The sequence below is a fragment of the Xyrauchen texanus genome, chromosome 29 (assembly GCF_025860055.1).
Source record: "Xyrauchen texanus isolate HMW12.3.18 chromosome 29, RBS_HiC_50CHRs, whole genome shotgun sequence".
NCBI classification, from domain to species: Eukaryota; Metazoa; Chordata; class Actinopteri; order Cypriniformes; family Catostomidae; genus Xyrauchen; species Xyrauchen texanus.
Genome location: NC_068304.1, coordinates 19,762,789 through 19,782,703, shown reverse-complemented (window position 1 = coordinate 19,782,703; position 19,915 = coordinate 19,762,789). Strand labels below are relative to the sequence as shown.

The following is a 19,915-nucleotide window of genomic DNA, read 5'->3' as shown; positions in this document are numbered from 1 at the left end:
CAGAGTCCAGTAGTGCAGGGGGAAATGGATGATTACAACAGATTGGTGTTACCCATGGGAGAAAACTCTATCTATAATGCGTCCTAATTTGAAGCCAGATTTTCAAAGTTGAAACAACAATTGGATTTGAACAGTGTTGAGAGGGGGGAAAGGGCAAGCTACTACACACCAGGGCTTTTAAAGATGAGGAGTAGCAAGAGCTAGCTTCCAGTTTGCACCAATTGCTGTCAGGCTCATGTATCCTGAGCAGAATCTTATGCAGGTTTGGGGCACAATAATAACGCATGAAATTTGGCATCGAATGTCCTCCATCCAGTATCTGTTTCTGTAGTATTTGTTTGCAGATTCTAGGAGTTCTGCCTCTCCAAATAAAAGATGAAATCATGATGTCATTTGAACGAAAAGAAGATTTGGTTAAGAACAATGGTAAGTATTGAAATAGGTATACATATATCTACAGTTGAAGTCAGAAGTTTACAAACATTTAGGTTGAAGTCATTTAAACTAATATTTTAACCACTTCACAGATTTAATATTACTCCACAAGTCTAAGGAAACCAAAACAGTGTCAGTGACTTCAAGCTTTGCAATCGCACCCACACTTTCTGCTGGAAAAGTATCTCTAGAAAGTTTTAAACAATCATGTGTTTTTTACAAAGAGACACATGTTCTCAACCCCTGAACTATAACAACAATTGCTCGTTCAGTGCCACTGCCGCTGACATTAGCATCCCTAATTTGCTGTCATCTGTGCTCTCTGAGACGTGTCTGATCATAGATTTTAGATATACAAAGCGAAAGAACTCCAACCACAATATCTGAAAAATCCTGGGTCGTGTCCCGGGTCCTCGGGTTCGGGTGGATCCGTGAAGACCTCTACAGTAAGCCGGAAGGGCATCCAAGGATGTCTGCACAGGCAAAAGGGCCATCATTAGGTTTACTGCCATCTCCACTGTGAGATCGGTGTTATGTTTTTGTAGCTCTTTTATTAAAGAGGAGATGGTCAAAACTCCCTCTTCATGTTTGGCAGCATGGAACTGGTGCTTGTCGCCATATTCTTATTGTCAGCCTCAGGCATTGTCAACGAATTGTTTCAGTTTGCGTTTGCCCTCAACCTATGGTCCATCTAAAATTAACTGTTCTGTAAACTACACTAGAGCTTAGGTTCTAAGTCCAATTTCTTCTGAAGACCAATTGTAAAGACCTGATTAAAACAGTTTTTAGCCCAATGCGGCTTTTTAGAATGTGAAAAACTATATATTGGTTGAGAGCTGTTCTCCATGTACGTCTCAGCCAGCTTACCAGAACTCATGCTTGTGCATGTTCATTCACAATTATCAATATCCACAGCCATGAAAACGCCATATAAGGAAGGCATCAGACAGCATTAAATGCAAATAGGAATATGCCGAACATTAATGAAAGAGTTTTCAAATTAATTGTTTTGTGAATCAAACAATAATATAGTTTGACATGAAGCTTTAGTGTAAAAAAAAAATTAAGTTCTAGCTGGGAGGAGGAGGATGTCCACCAACTTCAGTTGAGCGCATCACCAGCATCATTGGTGAAACTTCTCAGGTAAATTATGATGGTAACAGTGATATTTCCTTTGCAACTGAAATAATCTTTAGAGAAATGAATAGAATGCCAGAAGAAGGTCTTTGACTGAACTGCTGTATGCTAATAAATATTTGCAAGCTAAACTACAGTATACAGGGATTTTTCTTGTTTTTTCCCGTTGTATTGTGTAGGCCTACTATGCATCTGCCGGCGACATGCATTTATTTATAGCTTTAACAGCATTAACACTGATCATCCATTATCAACTGAACTTGTTTTATCGATGACTACTGTACACTGAATTATGAATCCTACAGTAGGTAGAAATATCTCCTTAAGGTAACAATAGCTGGTTACCACATTTTACAGTGCTAGAAACAGAATTTCATAAATAAACCAACCCAAAGAAATAGTTTCTGGAGTTAGAAGTGTGACACGGAAAAAAGAAAAGGAAAGCAAAAATCTAGAAACCCGTTTGTATCGTGGTATATCATTGTAATCTAAAGTGAGCACACCACCAAATGATTTAATAGCCACAAAGTATTATTCTTGCATAGCCTCACAAGACATTTGTGTTTGTGCGCCCTAGGAGCTCTTAACAGCTGCAGCAAGTATCTGACTCAGCACCCACATCAATGCTCAAGGCTCTTAAACTCTCTCTGTGTGTGTGTGTGTGTGTGTGTGTGTGTGTGTGTGTGTGTGTGTGTGTGTGTGTGTGTGTGTGTGTGTGTGTGTGAGCGTGTATTTATCACTTTGTGGGGACCAAATGTCCCCATAAGGATAGTAAAACCCGAAATGTTTGACCTTGTGGGGACATTTTGTCGGTCCCCATGAGGAAAACAGCTTATAAATCATACTAAATTATGTTTTTTGAAAATGTAAAAATGCAGAAAGTTTTCTGTGAGGGTTAGGTTTAGGGGTAGGGTTAGGTTTAGGGGATAGAATATAAAGTTTGTACAGTATAAAAACCATTATGTCTATGGAAAGTCCCCATAAAACATGGAAACACAACATGTGTGTGTGTGTGTGTGTGTGTGTGTGTGTGTGTGTGTGTGTGTGTGTGTGTGTGTGTGTGTGTGTGTGTGTGTAGGCTCCTATTCAGGAACTTTGACATTAATTTCAGTGATTAGGCCAGGTCAAGTGACTAACCATACCAATACTCTAAAATATAGAAAACAAGAAATTAACTAATACATTTGGTGAGCTTTATTATTAAAACAAATGGAAAATAAATAAAAATATTCTGTCAATGGGATAAGACAAAATAGACTATCCAAGATTCATTATCTGAAAACAAGTCTTAATATCTATTGAGTTTTGATTCTCTGGAAAATGAATGTGTTCTATAGATATGGATTTATGCAATAAAATAAACAAAAAGACCATTGACTTTCAAATGATTTCTACATAAACTGAGTTAAATGTCCACAAATCAATAGTCTGGGGTCAATCTGCATTTAGGTTCCCACTCCTGTCACCTTACTGACCTTCTTTCTGTTGTAAAGGGTTGATGCCTAACATCTCAGTGTTTCCCTGTAGTCTATACATGAATTATCCATGCATCTGTAGCTGTTCTATCTTATGGGACTTTTCCACTGCACGGTACAACTCGACTAAGCTCGCTTTTTTATGGTTTTCCACTGTGGATAGTATCTGGTACCTGATACTTTTTTAGTACCACCTCGGTCGAGGTTCCAAGCGAGCCGAGCCGATACTAAATGTGACGTCAAAATCCTGAAAATCACTGATTGGTCAGGAGAATCATCACTACCAGTGTCACTGGATTTCCAACACGTGACATCAACCTGCTAGTTTTAAAGTTAGCAACAGCGATAACAGTATAATTTTTTCACGCAACTTTCGAATTGTGAAAAAAGAAATAGCGCAAAACCATGCAGTGGTCAATAAACGAAGTGCGGACCGTCCACTCATTAGCGATGATCGAAACTAAAATGTCTCTCAGGAATTGTATCAGCTGTTGGCCGCACACGACTACCTCCGGACCTACCAACAGTGTAGGGAAAAGTAAAAAAATTAATGCAAGCTCAGAAAAGTAAAGTGAGTAGAGTTGAGGCAAGTTGAACCGTAACGTGCAGTGGAAAAGTTCCTTATATCTCTGTCTACCTCCTTCTTTCTCTTACAGTATCTTTTTCAAGTTGGCTTCCAGAAAGAGTCACTTTTTCAGCCTACTGTATCCCATATTCTACCTCTCCATTCTCTCAGTCATTCTTTCTGCACAATTCTTTACTTAATTATGCTTTTCATCACTTTCTCTGCATGACAGTGTTTCTTCTCCTTTGCTAAAAAATGTATCTGTCCCTGCCTCGCTTATCCGGTAGAGATCCTCTCAGACCACCTACACAGGGGCCTGGTGCCAAGACCTGTCGCAAAGCCCATCGATCGAGAGGAAAACCAGGTGCAACGGGGCTCCAGAACACCACAGCACAACCTTAATGCTGTTAACCCTTATCTCACCACCTCACACCGAGCTCAAAGATAAGTCCCTCACACTAGAAAGGAAGGTTTTGATGGTATAAAAAGCATTGCAACAATGGATGTTATACCTTTATTAAATCTGTCAATTTCCTAAATTAAAATAAGCCCTAGACCTTTTTCATTAACATTTAATTTGGATTAACATACAATTAGCGAAAGAGGGAGGCTACAGTTGTGTGTGCTTTTTCAATGTCACACTGCAATAATCTAATATAACTAATGTGTGTTTAAATAGTGAGGCCTTGGGAGGGAAGCTAAGAGTGCCACGTTCACTTCCTGTCTAAGTGTAAAATGTTTTGTTAGGTTCTCTAAAAAAATTTGCTTTATGTGGTAAAATCTAAATTACTTGATTTTTTCAAGTAACAAATATGATATAATACAATTTAATCAATCTATATTTGGTTACACCATCAGAAGTTATTTTAACCAGGTAACCGCATTTACATTTTCGTGATGTTGTTGACACGTTCCATTTTTACTATTGCAACGTTGTTGGAAATGCCAACCATGTTGACAAAACAATGTTAGAAGGTTGGATGCTAGACACTCTGTTTTTTCTGGCTAGCTCCGTAGAGGAATAGTTTACCCAAAATTACAATTCTGTCATCATTCCTCATCTCATGCTGTTCCAAACCTATATGACATTCTACTGTCTAACACAAGCTAATAAAAAAAAAAAAAAAAAAAAAAAAAGGGATGGCCAATTTTTTATCCATGGAAATGAGAACTGGAATTGTCATCCACCAAAATGATACAAAAAGCACCATAACAATGTTATAAAAATTAGGGATGCACGCTCCGATACTGAAGCTTTTAGACAGATCGGGTATCATTCCGACGAGCCCGATAGAAATCCAATATTGTGTGTTAGTCATGTTTGTTAATGTCCAGCTCCAAAAATAACATAAAAGAACCATAAAACACCATTAAAGTAGTTAATATGACTCGTGCATTTTATTCAAAGCCACCTGAAGATGTGCAAAAGGGTGTTTAATTAGTAAATACATAGTATGCGCAGTGCCATCACGTTAGTGAATAGTGCTGCTCTGTTGACACAAACTCATGCACAGGCTGGTGATGCACTCACAGCTATATTTAACGTTCACAGCAGTGCGCAATATTTGAACGCTACTCAAATACAACATCTCAGATATAGATGCTCAATAGTTCAGTTCACTTATAATATGCATTAAGAACGGCACCTGAGGTGCATTTTGCCAGAATTTGAATAGCTACTGTGAGCTTGCCTACAAACAGACAGGACTTCCTGGAGAGTTCAGAATGTCAAAATAAAAGTGTGAGGGTTTAAAAAAATGCACGATTTAAATATATTACTGTTGTAATTAAAAGTCAATAATAATAATAATAATGACAATTATTATTGTCATCATTAGTATTTGTTTACAATTTATAACAATATTTAAGTTGAATGGGTTCCAAAAAATTACTGTGTGAATGAAAATGAACTGATCTCTTACAACTAAATTGAACAAAAAAGAGAGATCTGAATCCTTAAAAGTCCAGATGTAAGCTGAAACATTTTGTAAAAAAAAAAAAAAAAGAAAGAGAAAAAACAAAATAGGCAAAAATAAAACACTGGTTTCTTTTCTACAGATGACTTATACTGGAATTACTGTTTTTACATTAAATAATAATTTAATTTAATTATTCAATGTACAAATATGTTTTTGGTAGCTCAGATAATCCATTCAAAATCCTCTTGGCTCAAAATGGGCATGATGCCTCTGGTCATATGAAAGCTATGTGTGAGGAACAGACTAAAATGTAAGAAATTATTCACTAAAAATCTTGACATCTGCTCTAGCTTTCCTTGGTGCATACATAAGGTTTAATGAGGGAAGTGACAATGTCTGATTTGTGAAAGAATTGTTCTTTTGACACCAGTCAAAACACCAGTTCTACTAAATTGTATAAAACATTAGTTTGGGTTTTTTTTTTCCTTTCGTTTTTATTTTTCATTTTTACAGACCAGTCCTTATTCAGTTTTATTATATGAGAAACAATGTCCAGGATCACATTTAAGAAAAAAAAGAATTAGTAGTTGATGGCAGAATGTTTTAGTTGTTGTTTATTTTTATTTATTGTTTAGGGGGGGTGAACCCATTTTTGGGTGAAATAATCAACATTTTTACCTTTTACAGTGCGCTGAATTCAAATAATAAGTATCTAATGTAATACTGATGTGCAACCAATACATTTTCTGGGATCTGGGATCTGATCTCTGTGAAATAAAAGTCTTCCAGAGGACATCCACACTTGTATACAGACCTACATACAAATACACTGTGTTCTGGAGCAGGTGCTCTATTTGTTATTTTCTGTACACTCCATGTTGTCTCCAAATAAAGAATATGAAGCAACTATATCTGTAAATTGTTCTACTCTTGAGTTGAGCCATTTAAAGTGAGAGGAATTGATTTCAGGTGACCATGCTGTTGGAGCACCGTGAACAAACCAGTTTGAGTGCCTGATTGGAAAAGGTTTCCAATAGAGTAAACTATTTACGAGCTCTTTGTGACTCGTTGACAGCATGCTCTATCTGTATGGAGTGTTAACCTAGTTAAGACCAAGTCAGCAGGACTTTTCCTGGCTCATGAAATTCCCCTGATGCTATGTTAGCCTAGTTACAGAAGATGATGAACATCCGTCAAATGGAACAACAGACTTACATTTGAAGTTTCTTTCCTAGCTGTTTTACACTTTATTGACATTTGAAAAGTTTAGATTGTAATTTCAAGATAAGGACATGCCTGTTTATGCAACGCAGTAATTAAAATATTCAATGCAATGATTTATTCATTACATGGTTTCACCTCTGAGTCACTGTGAATAATGTTGCAGCTGGTATAAGAAACAACTGGTCCTTTATTATGCCTTAGGAGCTCCTCATTTTAATGCTTAACTTGGATTGATATCCACAGTGAGCTGCAAAACAGATTCCTTTTGACTACGTGTCCATGGTACATGATAGTTCTGCAAATTAACCATAGGCTGAAAGAGAGCCATAGAGTCATGCGATTAACTCCAACAGAACCTATCCTCTCAGATTGTCACTGAACAGGATGTAATCAGTTAAGAAATGATAAATGAGTGTCACATATAATTAGCAATGATTCATGTCTTGATATATTTATATTTGTGTTGAAGCAAATTTGAGCAATGTTGTGTTTACTGTTTTACAGTGACATATTTTTTGACAGGCATCTTATTAATGGCAGTTCAAGCACCACAAAATGGTCTAAATGTTACAGAAAGAGGTCAATTACAGTTTTAAATCCTATAATAATCTACCAGCTTCCTTCAGTTGTTTCATAGCCACTTGCATATATAATAACAATTCTAGGAAATAAACATAAGCCTTAGAGATTAGACAAGGACCTCACATTAATTTAGAGGCACAAAACCTATATAGCTAATTGTTAATGGCCATATTTGTTAATATTAGTCTAGTTATATAAACAAATCTGCAGCACTCAAGACTGAAAAAACATAAAGGACATGAATGTTTTGTGCAGTTGCCTTGATAGGGTTAATAGGCATATTAATAAAGTAATATAATTACTTATTAGCTATATAAGCCTGGAAAATCTATGTTTTTTTTTTTTTTATGTAATCTGAGGTAAAGAAGCACACTTTATGATACCAGTGTTGTCAGGATTTACTGCTGACTTGAAATGTTCTTTGATCATAATCTTGACCAACCATTTTTGAGATTCCAGTGTTCCCCCATTCAAGTAGATAGGAGCTGTACTGTCATGACTGGAAATAGTCTCCCATGAGCATTCCAAAGATGGTCACCAGTGGACAGACTTGCTAGAAAGACTTTGATACTACATACTTAATCTCAGTAACCATTTTGCTAATGGACACCTACACTCAGATTAAATTAATCATGGCTGATTGTGAATAGAGAATTTCTACAATGGCATTTGTTGTTGCTGCACCAACACCACTAGGTGTCACTGTTATTCCAAGATGACATGAACAAAAAGTTACTGAGTGCACCTAGTACTTCTACCTGATAGAACCCTTACCCTTTAACCGCTTAACTTGAATAAATCCATTTCATTAAGAAGTTCAACATGCAGCACATTTATAGGTAAAATAATAATAATAATAATTCAGTGCACGTTTTATCCAACATAATAAGCACATGTATAATTTCCCTGCAAATTAATCTAAACTGGGAAGTTCTTGTCTGCTCAAATCTATGAACTCATGATCAGCCAGGGTGAAAATTTTTACAGCACATAGTTCATTTCTGTACACAGGTGATGTTGAAATCCACCATGTTCAAAAGGCTATGTGGTCATTTGATTACAGTTTATTGAGTTTGCACTCAATTATCTTAAGTTCATTTGCACCTTTACTTTTAACTTAATAGGGACCAGACAAAGACTTGATTAGGTTACCCTGTCACATCAACCCCAAGAAAATCCCTTACCGACCATTTCTTCTTTCCTGTATCTAAGCAACGCTGGCAGATCGGTAAGATGTGTTCAGAGTGGAATGAGACCCTCACATAAATGAGATAAGCTTGGACACAAAGGGGCCAGCGATGGGTCCCTCTTAAATGCCTCTATGCATGATGAGGATCAGGGACCTCTCTAGCTAAACTATCTAGGTCTACCTGCTTTAAAAATAAAAAAAGATTGAAACGCATGCAAGCATTGACCACAACATGTTATATCAAACAATGGACACAAATAACATGCATTTTATCAAGATGGTAATGTATCCTTACCTCCAAAATGCCCTTTAAGATGCACAACACTTCATCTGGTTTTATTCGTAATAAAACTAGCACAGGACAGCTTTCGGAAATATAGACACCCAGTTCAGTTCCTCTCTGGAATGTACATTTCTGCAGGCAGTTCTAGATGTTGCACTAAATGAACAGCATTCAGCTTCAATCTGATTATTCAAATGGTTTTCAATCGGTGGTCTTTTCCAACGTCCACGCATGCAGCGCGCTGATGCAGATGTGCACTGAGATTTTGTCCTGCTGTCCGTTATTTGATAGTCTCTAAGCCCCTTGGACAGTGTGCATCAATGTAATTCTCGCACGCTCCATCTGTGTTCAGAATATCGTGCTGGAGCTCAGACAACAGCGCGCACCCGGGCAGCCATCCCCTCAACCAGACACCCCTCACCCACACTCTCCAATCGCATTAAAAGTATATACCGGGATATGTAGTCCTTTAGATATTTATCGCTAAAAGTGTGTTTATGAAACAATAGATAACATTTGCTATTTATCAAGTAATTTACCCAATAATTTGTCTTTTTCTTATGTATTTAATTACACAACCGCTGAAAGAAATTAGGCTCATGGTGATGCACTCGCGTCTCCCTACATTTAAACTACATTTCCCTGTGAGCATCAGGAACTGATGGCATTCACACCGCTCGCTTGCGTACACTGAGTCAAATCAAATCCCTTTATTGTCACTCAACCATATACACAAGTGCAACATTATCTATTAATTCAGCATCAGATCATCTATTAATTCAAACTATTCCCAACTAATGCTTGATAAAAAAAATGCACTTCTAAAAGAGTCGTGTCTCTTATTATATTTTAAATAATAATAATAAACATCTGTTTTAGTGCATATAACAGGCAAAAAGCCGAATGTTCTTATGAATTTGGGGTAATATAATTGTGTGAAGTTTTCAGCTTTTATTATCCCACACGACATTTTGTACTACAATTATTTCTCATCTCCGATGATCACAGTTGATGCAATACTGCCGTCCTGTGTCTACTTTGCATACTGTACACCATCAAACGTCACACAAACACAAATATTGTATTTTCTCATAATATTTGATCATAAAACAAATAATAGTATAGGCTATAGAAAGAATGGGATAAATTAATCTATGCCTCTGTGGGATGTGCTGTGCAACCTCAGACACATTGTGAATGAATTATACAGCATTTCTGGGAGTAGCTGTCCTGGATGAGGCACAAATAGGGTGACCAAGACCTAGGACTGATACTGACAGTGCTCATTGGCTCTTGGGTCTTTTCTCCAAAATAATTTTTTAGAATGTAGGATGATGTACTGTATAGCATCCAACTGCATGGGGCGAGGGTGGGTCTGTTAGGAGTAAGCCTAAAGCTATGCTGAAAATATGATGCAGCAAATCGCTAAAAAAGAATTTTTTGATCAGTACCGCCGCTCCATATAAGCAGACCACGCAGTCTGCATTGGGCACAAACTCCCTAGGGGGCCACCATATTACCCTAGGAGGGCACTAGAAAGTCCACCGGCTGCCCTTACTCGCACATTATACGTTATTTCAGGACCCGAAAGCAGTTGAGGAACACAAATGATCGCTTCGAGCTCATATCACGTGTCATCATATCTCATATCACTTAAGACTCATCTATTCAGCCAGACAAACACCTAATATATCCCTCAATTAATAGATATGCTGCTTTAATTAGGTCTGCCAGAGCCGAAAACACTTATCTAATTCTTTAACCTTGTTTTTAATTGAATGGCATTTATTCTAATTTTATTATATTTTTTTCCCTTTTAAATCTCTGGTCCTGCCTGATGTCCGAATCCCACTGTGTCGCTGAGTGATGATTACCAACTGCGGCATGTGCCAGCAGAATTCACTCCAGTCCACTAAAACAGACATTACAGAGGATGAATTGATGCAAAAAAAGACATGGGATTCTTCATGTGCCACTCCATCGGCTCAAGATGGAGTTCACCAAAATGATCTGTTATAAGCTTCCAGCCAGACTACGATGCTCCTCTTTGAATGATAGCTATATCAACTTGGGACAACATAGAAAATTATTTAACCGCTAACAAAATCATCAGCCAATTTCAAAGGACGATGCATCTATGTGTATAAGGAAGAGATAACTTCAGGGACTTTAACACGAAAAATTATATTTCATTTAAAATAATTTTGTTTATTCATTGACCCTCAACACTTTACTACTTTAACCACAAATAGTTCTAAACATATATTGGCATTATATTAATTCATTTTCTGTTATAGCATAATTTCATGTAGCCTACAGCTGCTATGAAACAACGCCTGTTGTGGAAAACACGAACAAATAAATTTGAATTAACTTGAGAGAGAGAGACCTGTACAGTTAATAAGAACTGTCACTTTGCCATGTTAGAGAGCAACGTGTGTCTATATATATATATATATATATATATACAGTGAGGAAAATAAGTATTTGAACACCCTGCTATTTTGCAAGTTCTCCCACTTGGAAATCATGGAGGGGTCTGAAATTGTCATCGTAGGTGCATGTCCACTGTGAGAGACATAATCTAAAAAAAATCCAGAAATCACAATGTATGATTTTTTAACTATTTATTTGTATGATACAGCTGCAAATAAGTATTTGAACACCTGAGAAAATCAATGTTAATATTTGGTACAGTAGCCTTTGTTTGCAATTAAAGCGTTTCCTGTAGTTTTTCACCAGGTTTGCACACACTGCAGGAGGGATTTTGGCCCTCCTCCACACAGATCTTCTCTAGATCAGTCAGGTTTCTGGGCTGTCGCTGAGAAACACGGAGTTTGAGCTCCCTCCAAAGATTCTCTATTGGGTTTAGGTCTGGAGACTGGCTAGGCCACGCCAGAACCTTGATATGCTTCTTACAGAGCCACTCCTTGGTTATCCTGGCTGTGTGCTTGGTCATTGTCATGTTGGAAGACCCAGCCTCGACCCATCTTCAATGCTCCAACTGAGGGAAGGAGGTTGTTCCCCAAAATCTCGCAATACATCCTCTCCTTAATACAGTGCAGTCAGCCCTGTCCCATGTGCAGAAAAACACCCCCAAAGCATGATGCTACCACCCCCATGCTTCACAGTAGGGATGGTGTTCTTGGGATGGTACTCATCATTCTTCTTCCTCCAAACACGGTTAGTGGAATTATGACCAAAAGTTCTATTTTGGTCTCATCTGACCACATGACTTTCTCCCATGACTCCTCTGGATCATCCAAATGGTCATTAGCAAACTTAAGACGGGCCTTGACATGTGCTGGTTTAAGCAGGGGAACCTTCCGTGCCATGCATGATTTCAAACCATGGCGTCTTAGTGTATTACCAACAGTAACCTTGGAAGCGGTGGTCCCAGCTCTTTTCAGGTCATTGACCAGCTCCTACCGTGTAGTTCTGGGCTGATTTCTCACCTTTCTTAGGATCATTGAGACCCCACGAGGTGAGATCTTGCATGGAGCCCCAGTCCGAGGGAGATTGACAGTCATGTTTAGCTTCTTCCATTTTCTAATGATTGCTCCAACAGTGGACCTTTTTTCACCAAGCTGCTTGGCAATTTCCCGTAGCCCTTTCCAGCCTTGTGGAGGTGTACAATTTTGTCTCTAGTGTCTTTGGACAGCTCTTTGGTCTTGGCCATGTTAGTAGTTGGATTCTTACTGATTGTATGGGGTGGACAGGTGTCTTTATGCAGCTAACGACCTCAAACAGGTGCATGTAATTTAGGATAATAAATGGAGTGGAGGTGGACATTTTAAAGGCAGACTAACAGGTCTTTGAAGGTCAGAATTCTAGCTGATAGACAGGTGTTCAAATACTTATTTGCAGCTGTATCATACAAATAAATAGTTAAAAAATCATACATTGTGATTTCTGGATTTTGTTTTTTTAGATTATGTCTCTCACAGTGGACATGCACCTATGATGACAATTTCAGACCCCTCCATGATTTCCAAGTGGGAGAACTTGCAAAATAGCAGGGTGTTCAAATACTTATTTTCCTCACTGTATATATATATATATATATATATATATATATATATATATATATATATATAGACACAGACACAGAACAACAATACCGGACTCAGTTATTATTATTCTTGGGGACTTTAACAAAGCAAATCGCACACGCGAACTGCCCAAATACAGACAGCACATTACATGCCACACCAGAGACAGGAATATATTGGATCACTGCTATACAACATTAAAGGATGCATATCGCTCTGTCCCATGTGCAGCTTTGGGACTCTCTGGTCACTGTCTGGTACATCTTCTCCCGACCTACTGGCAGAAATTAAAATCAACAAAGCCAGTTGTAAGGACTGTAAGGAGATGGACTAATGAATCAGAGCTGGAACTACAAGCCTGCTTTGACTGCACTGATTGGAGTGTTTTTGAAGCTGCAGCTAAAGACCTGGACGAGCTCACAGATACTGTTACATCATACATCAGTTTCTGTGAGGGTATGTGCATTACTACTATGACATTTTTATCATTCAACAATGATAAACCATGGTTCACAGGAAAACTCAGACAGCTTCGTCATGCCAAAGAGGATGCTTACAGGGGTGGGGATAGAGTCTTGTATAATCAGGCCAGGAACACACTGAATCATTTGAGTCATTTGAGATACTGGTGTTAGCCCACTTGAAGGACATCACTGGACCCTTTCTGGATCCCCTTCAATTTTTTATCGAGCATGCAGGTCTGTGGATGATGCAGTCAACATGGAATTGCATCATGTCCTGCAACATCTGGACAGACCGGGGACATACGCAAGGATCCTTTTTGTGGACTTCAGCTCCGCTTTCAACACAATCATCCCAGCTATAGGCCTACTCCGGACTAAATTAAACCAACTCCCTGTTCCCACCTCTACCTGTCAGTGGATTACCAGCTTTCTGACGGACAGGCAGCAACTTGTGAGGCAGGGAAAATTCACTTCCACCACCTGTAACATCAGCACCGGTGCGCCCCAGGGATGTGTGCTCTCTCCACTACTCTTCTTGCTCTACACAAATGACTGCACCACCAAGGACCACTCTGTCAAGCTCCTGAAGTTTGCAGATGATACCACTGTCATCGGCCTTATCCGAGAAGATGATGAGTCTGCATATAGAAAGGAGGTTGAACGGCTGGCTGTCTGGTGCATTCAAAACAACCTGGAGCTGAACACGCTCAAAACGATGGAGATGATTGTGGACTTTAGGAGGAACACCCCAACACTGACCACCTCACCATTCTAAACAGCACTGTGGCAGCAGTGGAGTCATTCAGGTTCCTGGACACTACCATCTCACAGGACCTGAAGTGGGAGATACACATCGACTCATTGTGAAAAAGGCCCAGCAGAGGTTGTACTTCCTTTGCCAGCTGAGGAAGTTCAACCTGCCACAGGTGCTGCTGAAACAGTTCTACTCAGCAGTCATTGAGTCTGTCCTCTGCACTTCAATAACTGTCTGGTTTGGTGCAGCCATCAGAAGACTACAAAGGACAGTTCGGACTGCTGAGAGGATTATTGGTTGCCCCCTGCCCCCCCTTCATGAACTATACACTTCCAGAGTGAAGAAAAAGGCTGGTAAAATCACTCTGGACCCCACTCACCCTGCCCACTACCTTTTTGAACAGTTGCCTTCTGGCCGGCGCTTCAGAGCTCTGAACACCAGAACCGTCAGACACAGGAACAGTTATTTCCCTCAGGGGATCCATCTAATGAACAATTAAATTGCCCCATTGAGCAATAATTATGTGCAATACACAGTTTAAGTCTATTTATATTATCCAACATATCCACTTCTGCCATTACTTACATTGCTCTTTACATAAGATACTCTATTTTTGTTCTTTATATAACAGATTGTAATAGATTGGGACTACTGTGTGTATGTGGGTATGTATGAAGGTGAGTGTATGTACGTAGGCTATATGTATAATTGTTTATTTTTTATTCTTTTTTGTTTTAATTACCTATGTCTTGCTGCTGTTTTTGGTATTGTTTGTATTGTTGTACACCGGAAGCTCCTGTCACCAAGACAAATTCCTTGCATGTGTAAGCATACTTGGCAATAAAGCTGATTCTGATATATATAACATAACATCACATTCAAAAAATAGCAAATAGAAATAATATAACTGTAAAAAACAAAAAAGGAATCTCGATTTCTTACACGTTTCTACCTAATTCTCTTTTTTTGTGCCGACATTTTCTCTCAGGCGTTTATTTGGCCAGACACAGAACTGCAAAGCCCTCTGTCGCTTATGCGCCGTTTCGAAACAACGAGCGACAAGGCCAAAGAAATACATATTTTTCATCTGATTGAAATCTACAACATCATAGTTGCTATTTCGGTAAACAATTTTAATATATTACCTGAATAACCCAGACACCATTGTCGTACATAAATCTCTATTCAAAAATGACAGTTATAACCTTTATTCTCACTACGAAGTTTGTTAGCCAACCGGCTAAGATGAATGGACTGCCTGCTAATTCATGCAAGTTTATGTGCCAGTAGTACTAGATTCGGTCTTAATTAGCTGCTTATGTGTAATGCAGTTACGCTAAAGTATAGATACATGAACAATTGCTTTGCTGAATATTTGATTCATGCTGGTTGACTCGACGGCCGATGTAAAGAGAAATTCAGAAACGTCCTCTCCCTGAACAGATTCGGTATTGTCATAAAAAGTTAAATATGGTGTTGCTATAAGTACGGACTGTTTCACCCTAGCTTTGTGTTTTAAAGCTAGCATGCATAGTTTTCTGCTCATTAGTAATGATATGGTTAATAATTTTTTTAGTCTCTTTAATAAGACTGTCTTCTTGGGCCATAAGTGTAAAGTTTACCTAGTTCTGCAGTGCTTGAAGCTTAACTTTCGTGGTATTTATGCGAAGTAAATGCACATTTTTTGTCTTTTATATCAGAAGGCCATCTTTGTTTGTTTTCCCCAGTACTATCTACTTACTAAGGAAACTATTTTGTATGTGGTTGCAGGTGCTGTTTTAGGTCTTTTGTCCTGAGCCTGAAGGTCCAGCGACAGCAGCCATGTTTCTGTACAATCTGACACTGCAGCGGGCCACTGGCATCTCCTATGCCATCCATGGCAACTTCTCAGGTATATCACATGGGTCATTTGATTGTACAGTATAACATGTAATCCTGAGGAAATCTTTGAAAACAATTTACACCACCTGTATTTGTTGGTTTTCTGGATATCTTTATTATAGTCTGAATTTGAACAAAAGTTCGTATCCAAGTTTGTTTTATTAGCTAGAATGAAGCATGTAATTTGTATTATTTATTTTTTTAGGAACTAAGCTGCAGGAGATTGTTGTTTCCCGTGGGAAAATTCTGGAGCTGCTGCGTCCTGATGCCAACACGGGGAAGGTCCACACTCTGCTTACTATGGAGGTGTTTGGTATCATCCGATCCCTTATGGCATTCAGGCTGACGGGTGGAACTAAAGGTAAGTTCAGATCATAATTTTATTGCAGTGGAAGTGGGTATACTATGGTATTTTCCAGAAAAAATACTTATATTTTCATTGTTACAATTTTTTTTCATCATCTGAAAGGTCCTGCGACTTAAAGTCTGAATCGATTTATATGCATAATTTATACTTAACTGATGTCTGCCGGTCAAACACGCTGCACACCTAAACACATGCTTACACACAAACAGATGAAAACATCAGCCATAGAGACAGTTGTAGGGTTTTAAAGTCCCCTTGTCTTCTGTTGCTTGATAAATGGATTATACAGAATACAGAGATTTGGAGTCATGTTAATCTCTTCTCTCATCTTGTAATTTTAGACTATGTTGTGGTAGGGAGTGACTCTGGTCGTATTGTAATCTTGGAGTACCATCCCTCCAAGAACATGTTTGAGAAGATACACCAGGAGACGTTTGGCAAGAGTGGCTGCAGACGCATCGTACCAGGGCAGTTCCTTGCTGTGGACCCTAAAGGCAGAGCTGTTATGATAGGTAAAACTACTGTAGCTCTGTGTAGTGTAATCAAAAACTCCCTTTTTTCATTGTTTGGCACTCAATGAAAGTGTGCAGTAGCAGTTCACAATGCATTAGGAAAGTAGTTAATAAAAATAAAATGCTGCAAAAAGAAATTCAAAGCAATATTTTGATATGCATTCTCCTCTCCCATTCTAACTGTATTATTTCAGGTGCCATAGAAAAGCAGAAGCTGGTATACATCCTGAACAGAGATGCAGCTGCCCGCCTTACCATCTCCTCTCCTCTGGAGGCACACAAGGCTAATACACTCGTGTACCATGTGGTTGGAGTGGATGTGGGCTTTGAGAACCCCATGTTTGCCTGCCTAGAGATGGACTATGAGGTCAGGGTCATTCTTGAGAGATTCTTTAGTGGAGGACATCTTTACATTTGGGCCTATTTACACTTGGTCACTTCATGCCTTTTTGAAAAAGCTAATTCAGATTACACTGTGTCTCTGCTAAACGAAAGTAAATGTATATAAATCTGATCTTATATTCCTCCACTATATGCAAATAATTATGCTAATTCCATGCAGTAAATTAAAAAGATGTGCTTTTATTATTTGATTCCAAGTGACTGCCCAACGAGAGTGTGTGTCTGTGAATGAGCGCACTGTGTTTTTTCCCTTTGGGCCCCTCATAGTTAAGACGAGTCATGCACTTCAGCTGTGCTAATGTCAGTGTTTGTAACATCAGCGATCTGCATCAAATGAATGAGGGAAAAATGTATGTGTCTCCTACGCCTGGATTCATTTCTTTCTTTGTTATTATTTACTGCGTGACTGAGCCCAATGCAAATATTCTGTGAAAGCTGTAATGTTTTGCATTTTTCCAGTGCTGACATAGCGCTGTTTGGGTGGAGTAAAGTTTACATATGTGGTTTGAATAGCCGGATGCAATTACACTTGACCAGTTTCATCTGGAATGCAAACCACCTCAATCACATAAATACAGCTTAAGAATGCAAAAAAACATTTAAAACCAATAAAACAAGAATAAGATACAATTGATAAAGTAATAAAAGTCTAAAAAAATTAAGTCTTTTATATGTGTCATAAATCTTGCTACATTACTTCATCTTAGTGAAGTGGATTTATATGATGTGTATCAGGCTGCAACTTATCAAACATTGATTTTGATCATGTCATGGTTAATCGCATTTGGTGACACATGGTTCTTACCTGTGGTGTTCAATGGTTTGCAGGAGGCTGATAATGATCCCACAGGGGAGGCTGCAGCAAACACACAACAGACTCTGACCTTCTATGAGCTGGACTTGGGCCTCAACCATGTGGTACGCAAGTACAGCGAGGCGCTGGAGGAACATGGCAACTTTCTCATTACAGGTGCTGATCAGAAAAGTGTTGGGCTGTAAAAGTGTTAGGCTTTACATGCTTACAAGGATTCTCAAGATTTTCAAATGCTTGTTTTGCTATACCTTTAGCTGTACTAATTTGCTGTCTAACACTCGTTTTATAGTAATTGTTGTCAAGATGATCAGGATTGATGTGATTCACCTCCTGTTTTTCACTATAGACTGTTGTTTGTGTTTTTTTACTTCTCCCTTTGCATGAATGTAGGTTACCAGCAAGGTTTTCTGTTGAGTTAAAACAAATGTTCTTTTACCTAACTCCTCAGTCAGATATGATGAATCTTCATGTCTCTTCTCTGACTGATTAGTGAAGAGAATGTTGTGATATCTGATCTTCATGCACTCAGCAAGAACAAAGTTTTGCTTTCAGAGAAAACTAATTTATCGGAGGATCATATGGGTTTCTATGGTTATCTGGTCCTCTTTCCTTTGTGTCATAGTGCCTGGTGGTTCTGATGGACCCAGCGGTGTGCTTATTTGCTCTGAGAACTACATCACCTACAAAAACTTTGGGGACCAGCCAGATATTCGTTGCCCAATCCCACGCAGAAGGGTAAGGTTGTTTGGTGTGGAGCTCAGTTTGAGCACAATACACTGAACATCCATCCACCTGTTTATATGTAAACAACAAAGAGTTTTGAAATGATGAGCTTTTCATGTCTCTTCTCTGACTTTAACTGAAGACACTCAAAAGTTCTCTGATCTTAATTTTTCGTGTTGGTTATATTTGTCGTGGTGGTTATATCTACTCTAATAGACTTGTCCTAGTTTTCAGTTATTGTGCTTACAGATGTGATGACTCCACTTTTCCCATTTTCTCATATGATGCTTTTTATGTTGTTGCATGTAACAGAATGACCTGGATGATCCAGAGCGAGGCATGATCTTTGTGTGCTCTGCCACCCACAAGACCAAGTCCATGTTTTTTTTTCTGGCTCAGACAGAGCAGGGAGACATCTTTAAGGTTACCTTGGAGACTGATGAAGAGATGGTGAGAGCACAGATCTAGAGACCTGTTTGGGTCATCTGTCTTTTTAATTAGTTTAGGGATCTGTAGAGGTTTTCAAGAATAGATTTGTTTATATTGTTGTACTTGATATATATTATTCAGCCTTTATTAGTATTTAATGTCTTAATTTAGATTAAGTTTAGCTATACTAGATCAATCAAGGCATGTTTTTCCACATTTTATTATGCACCAATATGGAAACAGTGATGTTATAGTACAAAAATATATGCAGGTAAATAATTTAATAGTTACAGTTGAAGTCAGAAGTTTACATACACCATAGCCAAATACATTTAAACTCAGTTTTTCACAATTCTTGACATTTAATCATAGAAAATATTCCCCGTCTTAGGTATGTTAGCATCACTATTTTAAGAATGTGAAATGTCAGAATAATGGTAGATAATTATTTATTTCAGCTTTTATATCTATCATGACATTCCCAGTGGGTCAGAAGTTTACATACACTTTGTATGTATTAGTAGCATTGCCTTAGAATTGTTTAACTTGTGTCAAACACTTTGGGTAGCCTTCTACAAGCTTCTCACAAAAAGTTGCTGGAAGTTTGTCCCATTTCTCCAGACAGAACTGGTGTAACTGAGTCAGGTTTGTAGGACTCCTTGTTCGCATACGCATTTTTAGTTCTGCCCGCAAAAGTTATATCTGATT

The 19,915-nt window shown here is 38.4% G+C and overlaps 2 protein-coding genes and 1 non-coding gene across 7 annotated transcripts in view; 2 read left to right on the top strand and 1 right to left on the bottom strand.

Moving 5' to 3' along the window:
• Positions 1 to 14,939, bottom strand: part of LOC127623319 (CMP-N-acetylneuraminate-beta-galactosamide-alpha-2,3-sialyltransferase 2-like) — a 55,148-nt gene extending 40,209 nt beyond the window's left edge. For 4 of the 5 annotated variants that reach the window (XM_052097728.1, XM_052097730.1, XM_052097731.1 and 1 more), the window contains exon 1: positions 8,822 to 9,212. The gene's annotated coding sequence lies outside the window, so the exon portion shown is untranslated. Of the gene's footprint in view, positions 1 to 8,821; positions 9,213 to 14,821 lie in introns of those variants that run through there. The other variant, XM_052097732.1, reaches the window with a different exon arrangement.
• A 134-nt stretch (positions 14,940 to 15,073) lies between these two features.
• LOC127623315 (splicing factor 3B subunit 3-like) overlaps positions 15,074 to 19,915 on the top strand; it is a 39,696-nt gene continuing 34,854 nt past the window's right edge. The window contains exons 1-8 of the mRNA XM_052097722.1: positions 15,074 to 15,202; positions 15,850 to 15,970; positions 16,166 to 16,321; positions 16,669 to 16,839; positions 17,034 to 17,206; positions 18,070 to 18,211; positions 18,678 to 18,790; positions 19,091 to 19,228. Of these exons, the coding sequence (XP_051953682.1) occupies positions 15,901 to 15,970; positions 16,166 to 16,321; positions 16,669 to 16,839; positions 17,034 to 17,206; positions 18,070 to 18,211; positions 18,678 to 18,790; positions 19,091 to 19,228 (963 nt within the window). The 5' untranslated portion in view covers positions 15,074 to 15,202; positions 15,850 to 15,900. The remainder of the gene's footprint in view (positions 15,203 to 15,849; positions 15,971 to 16,165; positions 16,322 to 16,668; positions 16,840 to 17,033; positions 17,207 to 18,069; positions 18,212 to 18,677; positions 18,791 to 19,090; positions 19,229 to 19,915) is intronic.
• Positions 18,501 to 18,577, top strand: LOC127623445 (small nucleolar RNA SNORD111). Its single transcript, XR_007968069.1, has one exon. It is a non-coding gene; the product is annotated as a small nucleolar RNA SNORD111 (small nucleolar RNA).